Below are 15,779 nucleotides of genomic sequence, written 5' to 3'. Positions count from 1 at the left end.
GAAACCAGAGGAAATCCAAACCTGCTTGAGACTGAAAAACAATTGCATGGGAATCTATGGAGTGTGGGGGGTTTTGTTGTTGGGGTTTTTGTTTGTTTTGTTTTGTGAGGATAAGTTTTTTGCTAGCTGGAATTCATGAGTAAGCTTGACAGCCAGTGAGTCCCAGAATCCGCTGTTTCCCCTCCCACCACTAGACTTAGAAGCATGTGGCATCAAACCCAGCAACTTTTCTTAGCATGGGTTCCTAAAGGATCAAACTCAGATCCTTGTGATTGAAGGCACCTTACTGACTTGAGTTATCCTCCTAGGTCCCTACTTAAGGTGTTTTCCAGTAAACAGATAGCCTGTGTTGTCAGGGAGGGTGTTTCCTACGTTCAGTAGTGACATAAGATCTGTGTGGAATGATGACATCGAAAGTCTGTTAGTAACAGCATGTGTAGAAATGTGCACCAACTGGTTGCTTGCTGGTGATCCTTTGAGAAACTACAGAGACTGCAGAGTCCGGCCGGCCTCATTTGGTAAAGGCTGTCAAGAGGGCGGCAGGCAAAAGGCAGGACCGATGAACAGAAGAGAGTGACCTAAACAATAGCAGAGACAAAAATTTGAGACACAGGGATGTTTGTGATGAGAGGACTTTTTGGTTAGATAAGTAACAATAGCATTTGGCTTTTCATTTAATTGGGAGATAGACATTTAAAAACTGCAGGTTTTTGTTTTGTTTCCAAGTTTATTTGTCAAATTTACCCCAGCTATAAGACCTGGGATTCTTGTTCAGAAATACACGTCTGCCCCTATCCAATCTTTCTCCAAGGCTTAGGAGAAAGCATTTTTCACAAGTTCTCCAGGTGGTTTATATTCTTAGCCAAATTTAGGAAACACCAACGTAGGCCAATTCAGTAAGCCGTATTGTTGACAGGTTGTTTTAACTTTCAACTAATGTGTTAATGGAATTCTCATGTGAGAATAATAGAGATTACTGTGCTTTGTGGCGGTGGGAGTATGATAATTATTTGCGTTGACAGACTGTCACATTTAGAATGAATGGCCTATCCTATATGTAGAATTTTCCCATGTTGTAAAGGACTTGAGTCCATGATGGTGAAGGCCCATTCAAAACCAGCAGCTGTGCACCTAACAGGCAGCTCTGGCTCTCCTTCAACCCCACCTGACTTCATTTCGACTCCTTTTTGTCTTCCCACCCTATTTTTCCCTTTTACCTCCTCAGTAAGTGCAGCCCTGCAGGACACTGGGACCTCAGGCGTGCTCAGATTGCTAAGTGTAAAACTGACAGTGTAAGAGATGACCAGGTCTCTGTTCCCATGGGCTCTGAAGCTTGATTTTCTTGTATTAGTTTCCAGTGGCGCAAACATGGCAGCATTTTCTCTTGGATTCCAAATCTGGTCTCTTTGATTTTCTGGGCCAGTTTCTAAGCCAAATGACCTTTTCTAGTAAAGGCTTCATCCTCAGTAATTCTTTACCCCAAATCTTTATGAAAATTAAGTGGGATGTTTTTAGTTACTTCTGCATGAGTACCTTTAGCCTAGCAGTGAACCCAAAGATTTTGAGTATAAATACTTAATTATGAGGAACTTGGTTATCTTTGTTTTTCATCCCCATCTCCCCTTAAGACAGTTTCTCTGCGTAGCTCTAGTTGTCCTGGAACTCATTCTGTAAAGCAGGCTGTCCTCAAGGTCAGAAATCTGCCTGCCTCTGCCTCCCAAGTACTGGAATTAAAGGTGTATGCCCCGCCACCACCCAGCTTTAGTTAGGGCATTCTTGCTAGCTTTCTTCTAGGAATATGTATCTTCAAAGGAGATGTTGATCTGACTATACATCTAACAGTGTATAAAAGTCCTGAACCTCATCCAGCTGTCTTATTGCAGTAGAGTCATACACTATCTCAGGGGAAAGGAGCTTTCCATGTGGTTATTTTCCCACTAGATAAAAATGTTAGATGGTCTTAGGCTGGACATACCTTTAATCCCAGCACTCAGGACAGCCTGGTCTACACAGAGAAATCCTGTCTTGAAAAAACAAATTAAAAAACCTTACATGGTTTTAATGATCCTGTAATAAGACTGTACACAGTTTAGTGCTTAACTGCTGAAAAATGAAATCTCAAAACTTGTTTAATCTTTAAATCACTAGAATTGTTGGGGCTAGAAAAATGGCCCAGTAGATAAGAGTGCTTGCCCACATGGCAATCAGAACCATCTCTAAATCCAGTTCCGAAGATGACGCCCTCTTGTGGCCTCTGCAAGTACGAAAACAAGCAGGACATCGTATATACATATAAGTAAAAAATAAAATCTAAAAAAACGGGTTGGGGCTTTAGCTCAGTGGTAGAGCGCTTGCCTAACAAGCGCAAGGCCCTGGGTTCGGTCCCCAGCTCCGGAAAAAAAAAAATCTAAAAAAACTAGACTGATCCTGTTTTTTTTAAAACTTGCTTTGCTTTTAATGTTTGGCCGTGATTTGGAAAACAAAGACAAATCATCCTTCAAATATTTATAATCTCAGAACCAAGCATCATAGCACACACTTGCAATTCAGAAGGCAAAAACAAGAGCGCCTCCGCAAGGTCAAGACCAGTTAGGGCTATATATTTTTGGTTATGAGCCTCGCCTTTAACGGCTGAGCCATCTCTCCAGCCCCAGTTAGGGCTATATAGAAGACCTTGGCTCCAAAACACAAAAGCTTATAATCTAACTAGGCACCCAGAAGCACCTAGAAAGTTGAGTGAACAGATCACTGCAAGGCCTTTCAGAACATAGCAGTGGCAGCAGGTGGCCCGGGTGTCTAGGGAAGAGTTCACAGTTTGTAAACTTGAGCAGATACCACTGCTTTTCTCTTCAAGGGAAGGAGCAAAAACCTGACCATTGTAAAGCAGACCTGAGCGTGTGCTGGCTCCTCTCGTTTCCCGTGGGCACAGCCCACACTGGCCTCTCTGACTCTGTTTTCAGGCCAGCTGCTTCCTTGTTTTCTTGTGAGCATCCTTAGATTTTCTTGGTTATTTTTCAGGCTCAAGGCATAAGTAATCAGGACAGCCAGTTGGGCATTAGAGACTAGTCACACTCAGTGCCTTCTGCTCTCAGAAAAGACAGGAGGTGTGTTTGCTTGGGAGCCCGGAGTCAGATTGGGCAGTCTTCTGCTCCTTGTTTCAGCATTGACTTCTGTATGCCATCTTGCCAGTTTCCTCCTCAAGAGTCACTAATGGCCTGAGTCTTAAATTTGTTACGTGTACTAGTGAGGTGATTGACATACTGAGAGAGAAAGAAGCACACACCTCAAGTTTCAACTGCATTTCTTGGTCTGGTCTGTCTTCTCTATTAGACCCTCTTTCTTGTTAAGATTTGGAAACTTTCTATGTCAAGGATGGAATAACTTACTTTTTCTGTCTTCCACCTCCTACTCACTAATTGTGATTAAAAAGTATTTCAAAATAGCCTTTCCAGCAATTGGCTAGAGATTCTCAGCAACCAATCCTGCCCACCTCTGTAAGTTCTAACCCCAAAGCATAACCACTCCTTTCTCTCCATTTTGGCTCTTTGGATACTGGCACAATCTGAGCACCCTTGCCTGGCACTCTCATTCCCACCCATCTCTGAATCTCCCCACACCCCATTCAGTGGCTCACTCCTGTTGCTGTGCACACGCGTGCTTTCTTGGACCCTCTTTGTCTTCTCCATCGCCCCCTCCTGGCAGCTGCCAAGATTGCCTGCTTACCTGCCCTATGGTTTTCTCTCAAACAAACCAATATAAAATGATCCTCAAGCTTTGGGGAAGGGAGGGAGTTCCTTCCCAACAATCAACTCCTCTACCTTTGTGTACATTGTTTTATTGTTTCTTTTGTTGCTTCTGTCTCTGGCCAAGGAAGTTAATTAATTCCTTGATCTTGATCAGGTTATACACTCTCACCATACTGACCATCCCCCTGGGAAATAGAGTTCTAGACTGGTATTTCCCTCCCCTCCTCCTGTTACTTCAGAATGACCAGTGCTCATTACCTCACTGTCCATCTTACTCTATACACATCTATACCTGTCTTGGTTGGGGTTTCCATGGCTATGAAGGGACACCATGACCTTGGCATCTCTCATAAAGGAAAACAGTTAATCAAGGCTGGCTTCTAGTTTTAGAGGTATCGTTCATTATCATGTCAGGAAGCATGTTTAACATGCAGGTAGACATGGTGCTAGAGAAAGAGCTAAGAGTTCTACATGTTGATTGGCAGGCAGCAGGGGCTTGGGGGACTGTGTCTCACTGAGCATAGTTTGACCATATATAACCTCAAAGCCTGCCTTCACAGTGTCACCCTTCCTTCAGCAATGCCACACCTGTCCCAACAAGGCCACACCCCCTAATAATGCCACTCTCTATGGGCCAAGCATTCAGACACATGAGTCTATGAGGACCAAACCTATTCAAACCACCATGCTACCTTTTTCATTTTTTCTCTTTTCTTTCTTTCTTTTTGAGACAAGATCATTCCCTGGTAGTCTACTTGCCAGGTAGACTAGATTGGCTGTTCAGGAAACCCAGGTATCCTCCAATCTCTGTCTCCAGAGCACAGCTATATTTTAGCCAAGCATTTGCTGCTTTTTTTTTTTTTTTTTTTTTTTTTTTTTTTTTTTTTTTTTTTGTGGAGCTGAGGACTGAACCCAGGGCCTTGCGCTTGCTAGGTAAGCGCTCTACCACTGAGCTAAATCCCCAACCACATTGCTGTTCTATTTGGGAATTGACCCTCAACTACCTTTGGAGAAATATGCCTTATCTTATGTCTGTTATTAGCATTCAAGGCTGAATTTTAGGTAAAAATGTTTATTTTTAAAGTTTTGCCCAGAACTGTCTGACTAGACCAGACAAATGTGTCTCAGCCCCACCGATAGACGACTCTGCTGGAAATCGGATTTAGAACTACTGTGTGCGACCCTGCGAGATGGCACTGCAGTTGAGTGACAGCAGTGCTTGCTCAGACCTGCAGTGGCTCTGCTGGGTTGGGACTGGGCCTCAGCAGCTCTGTACTGATCCTCGTGCTTTATTTTCATTGCAGATTTGTCCCATATGTGCAGCGTTACCTGGAGGCGATCCTAATCATGTCACAGATGACTTTGCAGCTCATCTGACACTTGAACACAGAGCCCCTAGAGATTTAATATCCTTCCAGGAGGGTTTGCTGGTGGTATTGGTGCTTTGATTGTTGTTGAGAATAGTAGTCTCCAGGAAAGACTAATCTCTAAGTTATTTTGTTTGTTTGACCTTTTCATAAAAGTGACTGTTGTTTGTAGACTCATTGTGCTGCCTTCAGGTTATAAATTGCCTCCTCAGTCTCTCATCCTTTAGGTTTCTGTTCATATGAAAGTTTAGGTCAAGTCAAAGTTACTCAACCTTTCTGTCTGCCAGACTTTACTCATGTTCTGTAATCCAAACTAGACCTGTTGTGGAGCAAAGTGGTAGTGGTCGGTCTGTAGCTCTAGTCTTTCATCACAGCCCTGCTTTCCTCACTGGAGACACAGACTGAGGCAAGGTGGAAATTACTGGAAAAGTGAAGAAAATGGAATAAACCTGGGAAATTAATGCCCGGGGGACTAACAGGCCTCAGACTCACAGATCCACCGCCTCTGTGCTGGGATTAAAGGTATGTGTCCCCTACACCCAGCTGGGGGGGGTTGTTTTTGGTTTGTTTTTTGTTTTTTGTTTTTCTTTTTAATTAGGTCTGGAGAAGTGACTCAGTGGTAAAAAGCTCAGCTGCTCTCTAGAGGACCCAGGTTCCATTCCGAGCACTCACGTGGGAGCTCACAACCATCTGTCACTCCAGTTCTAGGGGATCTGACGCCTTTCTTGAGCTGTGGCTAAGACCACATATACCCATGATCCATGTAGTCAAAATACCCATACACATAAAATTTAAAAAATTTAAGATGGAAAAAATCAAGTGGGCTAAGAATAAACACCTAGGTCTTTTGAATAACTATGCACTTCCTGGGGGAAGCTACAAATGCTGACCTGAACTTTTTTCTTCACAAATTCCAACACTTGTGATGCTAACAGTGTGTGCATTCAATAAAGACTGACCCCCTCATCTGAACCCATTTTGTAAGCCTTCTACAAATGTCTTTGGTTAGTAAGGAAAAGATTAAATTTTGAAAAGTACAGGAATATGAAAGGTATTTTACATATTTTTATTTACTTATTTTCTACCAAACTTTAAAACACAGAATGCTACATTAGCAGATACATGAAAGGATGTGGAGCTTTCAGATACCTGTGGTATCATAATGTACTGATGGTGTTGGGACCAGTGTCTAGTGTATGCCTGTGGCAGCAGTTGATGGATGTCTCCTAACAGTGCCCTCTCACCCAGCCACTTCTTAAGAACAACACGTGCCAATAACCTGCAGAGCCCAGAGTCTCATCCTAAACACCACAGTGAGACCCTGCATATAGAAGTGACTTATGCGGGGCTCCTCACCCTGTCTTTAGTTATTCCAGAACTACCAGCCATAACCAAAATCAACAGGGGACTGCTATCAGCTGCTTGCCTCTGTGGAAATACAAGGTTAACTTCAACGGCTGGTTGGTTGGTCAGTTGGTCCTTATTTCTTATCTTTATGATTTAGGTGGCTAATTGCTGCACAAGACCTTGCTCAGTTTGGTTCACATTCAATCCTGAGAAGAATAAGGCTTCTAGCAATCTGCTTGAAGCATGTTAGATTAATGTGTATCCAGTGATACAGCAATTCAGGTATATTCTGTTTAGCAACAGAGCTGGGAATAAAAGTTGAAGACAGAAATTAAAGCGGACATTGAAACAAGCCACATTTACAGAATTTAGATTATTCAGCTTGCTCCTTTTCATTGTAGAGACTGAGTGTCTTATTTCTTGATACATAAAATCCAGTGTTAAGAGCACCATAGATCTGTGACCAGGCAGCTCTTTTGACCTCGCTCTGGCAGTGTTCAGGTCTAGAACCTGGAAGAAAGTTCTTGGCCTTCAGAACATATAGAATCTATACATTGCTTTTGTATTATATGTATGTATTGTATGATTGTATTTATCTGGTTTTTTTGAGTCTGGCCTCAAACTCCATTGTTTTCCTGTCTTTGCCTCTGAGTTAGGATTACAGGCATGCATCGATTCAGGATTACATCATGCCTAGCTTATGTCTGTTGTTTCATGTTATCTTTTTTAGGATAAACGAGCCTCATAGAGTTGTGACATTTATATTCTAAGCTAAAAGTACTATTTTAAGCTGCTCACAATTTAGGACTTCCCAACAACTTTCATTTTGTTTTTTCTTCTTTTTGTAAACTACTTATCCTTTCCTTAACCTTGAGTTATGATGAATCGAGTGGTGTTCGACATGTACGTAGAATGTTTCACCCTGGTCGGGGGTTAGGAGGCCCTCGTGCTCGTAGATCAAACATGCACTTTACTAGCAGTTCTACTGGTGGACTCTCTTCTTCTCAGAGTTCATACTCTCCAAGCAGTAGGGAAGCCATGGATCCTATAGCTGGTAAGTTTGTTTCCACTTCTTAAAGGCAAGGGCAGAGGTTGGGGAGCTCCTTTAAAGATGGTTTGTGTAGTTTATGTTTTACTTTTGCTTCTAGTCCTGTGCGTGGATTCCTTCAAGTTTAAGTGGACATCATAAAGTAATCCATGTACTACTGCATTTCTCAAAGGCATTAGGGGATAAGATAACACAGAGGAAGGGCTTTAGGAAAGATTTCAGAGTCCTTAGAATCCTGTGATTCCACCTTAAGGACTTAGGCACTCAGTAAGTTCTTGGGAGGAAAGTAGGAATGTGTCCCTCCTCACCATGATTAAGAACATAGTGATTATTGAACATACTGAAGGAGGATGTTACAATACCTTGAACAACTCCACTAAAACAAGAGTATGGGTTTTACCAGGCCAGAGTCAAGCGCTACAGTGGAGAGGAGGCAGAAGCCAGAATACAAGAACCACATTTATAAACGCTCCAGACTCTGAGGTTTCATCCTGCTAACTCCTCTGATCAAATGAGCAGAGATTAATGAGTGCTGATACCATCATGCCAGGCCCTGATCCAAGAACTGGGAGTAAAGAGTAGACTTTCATGCTTTCATGGTGTTTCCCTTAACAGTTCTTGATTATGATTGGACCTGCTCTTGAGTCTAAATAGTTTTTGGGTTTTTTTTTTTTTTTTTTTTGTTTTTTGTTTTTGTTGTTGTTGTTGTTGTTGTTGTTGTTGTTGTTGTTGGGTTTTTTTTTTTTTTCCGGAGCTGGGAACTGAACCCAGGGCCTTGCGCTTGCTAGGCAAGCGCTCTACCACTGAGCTAAATCCCCAACCCTGAGTCTAAATAGTTTTTAAAGCCACCTTTTAAGTTCTGTCTGAAGCAGGCTTAGTTTTATGTAGGTTCACATAGGTGTTGGGTCCTTGGCAGAACTTGGAATATGTTGCGTGAACTTGCATTGTTTCACAACACTTCGATTTTCTCCACTGACAAAATGGTAACGAAGCACTAAGTTTCCCTGTGTCAAGTTGATTGATTATATGCGTTTCCATTGGCAGAGCTGTTATCTCAGTTATCAGGAGTGAGACGTTCTGCAGGAGGACAGCTTAACTCTTCAGGCCCTTCCGCTTCTCAGTTGCAACAACTGCAGATGCAGCTGCAGCTTGAGCGGCAGCATGCGCAGGCGGCCCGGCAACAACTGGAGACTGCTCGCAACGCAAGTCGGCGCACTAACACAAGCAGCGTCACCACTACGATCACACAGGCCACGGCCACAGCCAACACAGCCAACACAGAGAACAGCCCGCAGGCCCTCCACAACTCCCAGTTCCTGTTAACAAGGTATTTCATTGACTAGTGTGGCTGGGCTGGAGAGAGGATGTTTTGTTGACACTGTCCAGTCTAATGAGCTCTTTCCTTTTGTGTGTATAACTTCATGAAAAACTGTCTTGGATTAAAGCATTACAGCTCTCCAATTAAAATACATATTTAATATTCCCCTAGGAACACAAAAACTTACTGTTTCAGATAAAGTAAATGTTGGTGTTTGTGTTTACAAGGTATTACGGGGTGAGTGTGTGTGTGTGTGTGTGTGTATATCATCGTTAAAAATATTTTTCTTTGTTAATTAAACTTTGGGACATTGAAATTGGCTGAGGGAAATAAACTGAATAGAGAATATTACTCTATTCATATACTTCTAGGCTACATAAACAAATACAATAAAATTTTTAAAAGTTATTAAAAAGAAAAACTTTAAAAAATATTTTCTTTCCCATACTACACATAACACTTAAAATGCTGTATCATTTCACTTATATTTATACACCTTTATTAGCTAATTTATTTAATAATGTCTGTTCTAATCTTCCATTAAAGTCTGCTGAAACATTAGAACAGAAGAGGGCTTAATGGAGATGGTGCAGTGGGTAGTGTTCAGTGCATGAGGGCCTGAGTTCAGATCCTCACACCTAAGTAAAGAGTATTCTGTTGTTCCAGCCCTAAGAGTGCCCACCTCTAGCCTTCAGAAATACGAACAGGTACACATACCTGTGTCTACACATGTGCACATGCATGTACCACAAGTATAGATATATAGAAGAACAAACGCTTTCATAATATGGGGGAGGGAGGAGTATATGTGATTTCCCAAAATTAGATTTAAATTCTTAGGATTGTTACCCAAAAGTAACTTTAGAAAATGGCTTACCATGGTATCATTAATACTCATCACATATAGCAGACCATTTATTCCACTGGTGGAAGTTTTCATGTATTTCTAAAACTACCTTGAGGGCTAGGGATGTAGTTCTGTTATAGAATGCTGACCTTACATACACAATGATGCGCAGTCTCTAATCCTCGCACTTGGCTTGTAATGTCAGCACTGAGAAAAATCAAGGATATCCTCCCACATTATGAGTTTGTGGCCAGCCTGAGACACATGAGACCCTATCAAAGGGGCTGAAGAAGTAGCTCAGAACTTGGAGCCTTGCTGTTTTTCCCTGAGGAGACCTGGCTTCAGTTCCCAGCACCTAGATGGCAGCTCACAGACTGTCCAGTGACCTGACTTCAGAGGTTCTGGCAGCCTCTGCTGGCCCCTTCAGGTACCAGGCGTGCACAGATGCACATGCACACATGCCAGCAGACACTCATTCACATACAGAAGTCTTTAAAAAGAGTAACACGAGGGCGGGAGAGCTGGCTAGCAGTTTAGAGCACTGACTGCTCTTCTAGAGGTCCTGAGTTCAATTCCCGGCAACCACATGGTGGCTCACAACCATCTGTAATGGAATCTGATGCCCTCTTCTGGTGTGTCTGAAGACAGCGACAGTGTAGTCACATACATGAAATAAATAAATAATTTTTTTTAAAAATAATAACATGAAAATTGGTCTGTGAAATAGTTAACTTGGGCTCGGGAATGTAGCTCAGTTGGAATAGTACTTGCCTAGCATGCACAGAGCCCTGGGATGAGTCTCCAGCATTAAATGCCAGCCATGGTGCTTCCCTGTAATCCCAACACTTGAAGAAGGGAGGAAGATCAGGAGTTCAGGATCATCCTTGCCTACATAAAGAATCATCCCTGATGATTCTTTGGGACTGTACAAGAAACTGTAATTCCTCCTCCTTTCTTCTTGCACTTAAATCCCACAGTGCAGTAGTACAGGTGCATAGACAGAAGTAGAGTGCATAGTGGAGTGCTTAGGTAGGCATAGAATGAAAACACTCAAACAAGAACCCCTTTCCCCTTAGAAAAGTCATTTCCTATCTTTAGTTTTATCATCAGTATCCTACCCAGGAATCCTGCCAGTGTATGAAAGAAGATTATCAAAAATACCGATCATTGTCATTTATTGTGAATTTAAGGAGGCATTTTGCACAGAGTGGTTTATCTTTGCAGTAGCCTTCATGAGGCGAGTGAGTGCCACCAGGCAGAGTGGTTCAGTGTAAGCTGCAGAAGGCTCTGCCTGATGCGGTCATCACCTTCTACCGAGACTGAGCAGCAGCAGTGCCTTTTGGAATCTGAGCACTCACCTGAAACCACGAGCCAGTGTATGTCTTCCTGAAAGTTGGCTGCACTATGGGTGGAATATCTTGCCAGGAAAAAGACATCTTTCCAGCCAGGCAAGGAGTTTCATGTTTTTAATCCCAGCATTCAGGAGGCTGAATGTAGAGAAAATCCCTTAAGTACCGTGTGGAAGAATCAGCAGTCAATAAAACTGATGGCTTATTAGCTGACATCTGGCAGAGAGAGAGGATTCTGGGAAGAGTTAAGAGTAGGAGAGTCACCCCATATTCTGAAGATGCATGGAACTGAGGAGAGGTAAACAACTGTGTGACACAGACTAGAACAAACGGGCTATATAAGGTATGAGCTCGTTGGAGAATGAGCCAAAGCCTATGGCCTAGGCGTTTATTTTATAGGCATATATATATAATTCTCAGTCATTATTTCTGGGAACAAAGGACAGCTGAAGCCAGAGTTCAGGGCCACCCTATGGCATGTACTGCAAGATTGTGCATCAGGAAAAGGTCAAAAAGAGCTGGCATGGTGGCCCACACCTTTAATCCCAGTACTCAGGAGGCAAAAGCAAGTAGATCTCTGAGTTTAAGGCCAGCCTGGTCTACAAAGGGAGTTGTCAAGGAGCTGGAGAGATGGTTCAGTGGTTAAGAACATCTGCTGATCTTGCAGAGAACCAGAGTGTGATTTCCAGCAACTTTATCAGGAGACTTAAAAGTGCCCGTGAATCCAGTTCCGTGGTACCCAGTTTTCTCATATGGCCACCATAGACACCTGTACTCGTGTGCATGTAACTACGTACATGTAATTTTTTAAAAAGTCGAAAAGACATTACTGTATATTTTTGTTTGTGTTGTATATCTTTTTAAATCCCAAACTACTTGGTAAAGTTAATATGATATTTCATTTCCTGTGTATGTAAAAAAAGATTTTTTAAAAATTACCAGCGCATAGTATGTGCTATCTCTTGGTGCTGTCCGTGATCGCACGCACGCTGTCCTGGAAGGACGGCTGTCTCCTGCAGCTGTGGAGTAGATGCGTGATGGCCTGTGGTCCACATTCCTTCTTCTCATACCTTTCCCTTCCAAAGCCTCATATGTAACTAGGCTGGCCTCGAACTCATCCTCCTGCCTCAGCTTTCAGCAATGGGGCATGGTAAAATATGCCTGAAATCCTTGTAATTCTCCACGTGGAGGTGGGAAGATGAGAATCCTAGGTCACAGAGTAGTTAAAGACCGGTATCAAGCTTACTTGTTTGGGGCTCCTTGGAACTTCAACTATACTAGCATACATTATAAACTTGGAACAAGCAACTGCCGTGTCAGCGGGGGAGGGGAGGGGGCACTTTCTGCTGTGCAGGAGTACTCTTTGTGACGTGTTCATCTTATCCCGGAGCTGACTGTAAGGACATAGTTATGTCCAGGGAGGTCAAAGATAGTTGACATGTTAAGTGTTAAGTCAGAGTTCTGTCTTTTGGTAATAGACAGCTAGTTTGAAGATCTTTAGCTTAGCAGCTCTCTTTGGGTCTCTACCAAAACTGACTTGCCAAAATATTGAGCCCTAGCGCCACATTCATCTTCCCCTCAAGCATTAGACACTCTCTTAGCTAGTTCCCTTAAAGTTAGAGCAGTATTGAATTCTAGTGCCTCCCAGGAGCGAAGACCCCTTCTTGAGTGTCTCTGACACGTTCATCTGACACGGTGATTAGTCTTCTATCCACCCTGTATCTGAGTTGACTTCTAGGTCCCTCTCCCAGCATTGACCAAAGGCCTTTTCCAGAGCTGAGAACTTCGTGATTGTTGGGAATATGTACCTATGACTCAGCCTCCAGTCACTTAGTGTTCTCATGACACGTTCTTAAAATGCTCTTAACCATGGGTGGGACAGGCCATCTCAGTGCAGCCATAGTGGCGTTTGATGAACTAACTGCCCACATGCTTTGGCCCCCTTTGAGTTCTGTAGTTAGCTCTTACCTTATCAAGGCCGCAGAGCTCATCACTATGGTGGTTCTTAACTGAGACTTTGAGCAAGTTAGCTGAGCTCTGCCTGAGTTTCCTCTTCCTTTAAAACGGCAAACCCCAGCTGCTGGGGCCAGAATGATGCGCGCAGAACAGAGTCAAGCCTGTTGTTAGTCACAGCCCGTGTTTCGCCTGCGCTCTGGGGTGCCCTAGCCAGACAGCAGGCGCAGGGGGCAGTGAGTGAGCTGCCCGGAGGTCTGTGTTAAGCTTGCCCGTGTTCTTGGGAAGAGTGCCCCTGCACTTTCCTGACCCAGTGCTGCAGCTGCTTGCTTTTCTCACCACTACAAATAGAGAAATAAAATCAGTGCTGACGCTGAGCACAAGCTCCCGTAGTTTGGGGTTTGTTCTTTAGTGGAAAGACCTGAGCCATTTTAGCACGTTGGTAACAATAGAATAATAGTAAGTAATGACCAGCAGTGAGTCGACCTCCTGGCTTCCGGGTTCTGGGCTTAAAGGCATGCTCACACCACCACACCTGGCTCAGTTTTCAACTTTTAACATCCGTCCATGTTCCCTAGGGACGAACCTTGGCTTCATTGCCATCCTCTGGGAACTTGGTGAGCTGATGAGGTGACATAATCAACCCAGCAGTCTGATGTCAACCCCCAGGACCCACATGAAGGAGGAAGAAAAGAAACAGCCCCACAAACTTGACCGACTGTATACATTACTGTGGCACACACACATTTAAAACAAGAAAGCAAGCTAGGCATGGCGATGCTGGAAAGTCAGAGGTAGACGGATGGATCGCTAAGAGTTCTAGGTCAGGTTTCCTGATCTACATATCAAATTGCAGGCCACCCAACAAGACCCTGGCCAAAAAAGTGGGGAAGAATAAAAGAAAATGGCCTGGCATGTGCTTCCTTGAGTTTTTGTGCATAGCTTTATTTCAGAGAGTAAAATGGAAAGTGAAAAGTCCTCAGTGCTTAGGACTCAGTGCTGGAGCCGCACTCTTAGCGCTGGAGTGAGCCACGAGCAGGACCACCGTGACTGACCGCCGGCACGGAAATCCTGCTTGGGGAATTCTTCTTCCCAAGCATCCATCCATCAGCAGTCTCTTGCTTGCTTTGTTTTGTGTTTTGGTTTTTTCAGAGGAATTTCCACCAGGGTTTTCTCCAAAGCTAGTCTAGACGGTCTACATGGCTTAGTTTCCGTGTTTGCCTGTTTGGGTTTTTTCTTCTCACTGCATCTGCTGAACTCTGGTCTGCACACGGTGTGGGGATTTATCTGAACTAAGGTGTCGGTCGCCAAACAAAGCATCCCACACAGGCTGTAGAGCTCGCCTCACTGTTTGTTCCTGATGGACTTGTTACTAAGAAGGTCTTTCCTTTCTTACCTGTGCAGGTTGAATGATCCCAAAATGTCTGAAGCAGAGCGCCAGTCCATGGAAAGCGAGCGTGCAGACCGCAGCCTGTTTGTCCAGGAGCTCCTTCTGTCTACGTTGGTGCGTGAAGAGAGCTCGTCCTCAGACGAGGATGAACGGGGGGAGATGGCAGATTTTGGTGCTATGGGCTGTGTAGATATTATGCCTTTAGATGTCGCTTTAGAAAACCTAAATTTAAAAGAGAGTAATAAAGGAAATGAGCCTCCACCACCTCCTCTTTGATGACCTCCCCACTCGCAGACAATGTCCTCTGTGCTGTATTTGCCAATGAAAGTGGACAACAGCTATCCTGGGTTTGTGTGGTGATTGTAATTTCAGGTCTGTCACTCTTGTTACATTGTGTACATTCAAAAGGAAGAGAGAAATATATATGATAATCATTTCCACTTAACTAATTTTTACTTCTAGCAGGTAAATGTAGGTAGCAGTGCAGGGTGATCTCTGCTTCCTGTACCTTGACATGCAAAAGGCTCTCCTAATACTCCACATTCAAACTGAAGAGGAAATTGAAATCTCTAATGAAGCTGCTGTGTGTATTTATGAATATTAATGAATAAAAACTGCTTGGATGGTTTACCTAACTACTGCATGAGGTTTTTTGCAGCGTGCATGAGTTTCAGTGGCCTTGTTATTTAAAAATTAAATACAAGGAGTAAAACTTTCAAAAATAAAATTGAAAAATAAAAATAAAATACAAAGCCCAAAGCTTTCCCAACGTTATTCAACGGTTACTGGGCGAGTGGCTTCCCAATAGTGTCTGCCTGACTCACCCTCATAGCTGTGCCTCCGCACAGAGCCAGCTCTGCAGTGGAACCTGGGGGTCCTAGCCAGGTATGGCTCTCCACTGTATGACTGTCCTGTCGCCTGTTAACCAGAGTCCAGCCTGTCTCTGACTCGTCACTAGAAAACACACCAGTGAAGACAGGGTCTCTGCAGGGCGACTGTGTGCCCTCTAGACAAATCCTGTTTGTGTTGGTTGGAAGTGTTTACTTTTTGTGGTGGTTTAAATCTTTTTGATTGTTAAGCATGTTCGTTCAGGTATAGATGGATTTCATTCACTCACTGTTCAGCGAGGTTAACCTGAATTACGTTGTCTTGCTTTTGAAGATCTCTCGTTCTCAATCATACTTTGTGCTGTTTATGTATCTGTGGTTTGCTGAGACAGATTAGTGTCAGGGGAGCCATGAGGGTTTGCATTCGCCTTCCCAGATCTCATCACCCAAATCTTAATGCTAATCTTAGCTCCTTTTATTTATTGGTTTTTTTTCTGGCATAAAAAGTAAAGTCTTTTAATTGAATCATGCCACCTATATGCCTATGTTATTAATCCTGTGTGTTTAAAAAAAACAGTAGCTCGCCT

General features: G+C 43.3%; 1 protein-coding gene and 1 pseudogene across 2 annotated transcripts in view; both read left to right on the top strand.

The window, feature by feature from the left end:
- The window catches only part of Kcmf1 (potassium channel modulatory factor 1), a 60,351-nt gene extending 45,351 nt beyond the window's left edge, over positions 1–15,000 (top strand). The window contains exons 4-7 of one of the 2 annotated variants that reach the window (XM_087659237.1): positions 5,051–5,152; positions 7,340–7,514; positions 8,553–8,835; positions 14,380–15,000. In XM_087659237.1, coding sequence (XP_087515363.1) covers positions 5,051–5,152; positions 7,340–7,514; positions 8,553–8,835; positions 14,380–14,641 — 822 coding nt within the window. In that variant the 3' untranslated portion in view covers positions 14,642–15,000. The remainder of the gene's footprint in view (positions 1–5,050; positions 5,153–7,339; positions 7,515–8,552; positions 8,836–14,379) is intronic. The other variant, NM_001128192.1, reaches the window with a different exon arrangement.
- On the top strand, positions 9,084–9,206 carry LOC120102632 (small nucleolar RNA SNORA36 family; annotated as a pseudogene).
- Positions 15,001–15,779: the final 779 nt, after the last annotated feature.

Source organism: Rattus norvegicus, chromosome 4, assembly GCF_021556685.1.
Source record: "Rattus norvegicus strain SHRSP/BbbUtx chromosome 4, alternate assembly SHRSP_T2T, whole genome shotgun sequence".
Lineage (NCBI taxonomy): Eukaryota > Metazoa > Chordata > Mammalia > Rodentia > Muridae > Rattus > Rattus norvegicus.
The sequence above is the reverse complement of the archived record's forward strand: the minus strand, read 5'-3'. Positions and strand labels throughout refer to the sequence as shown.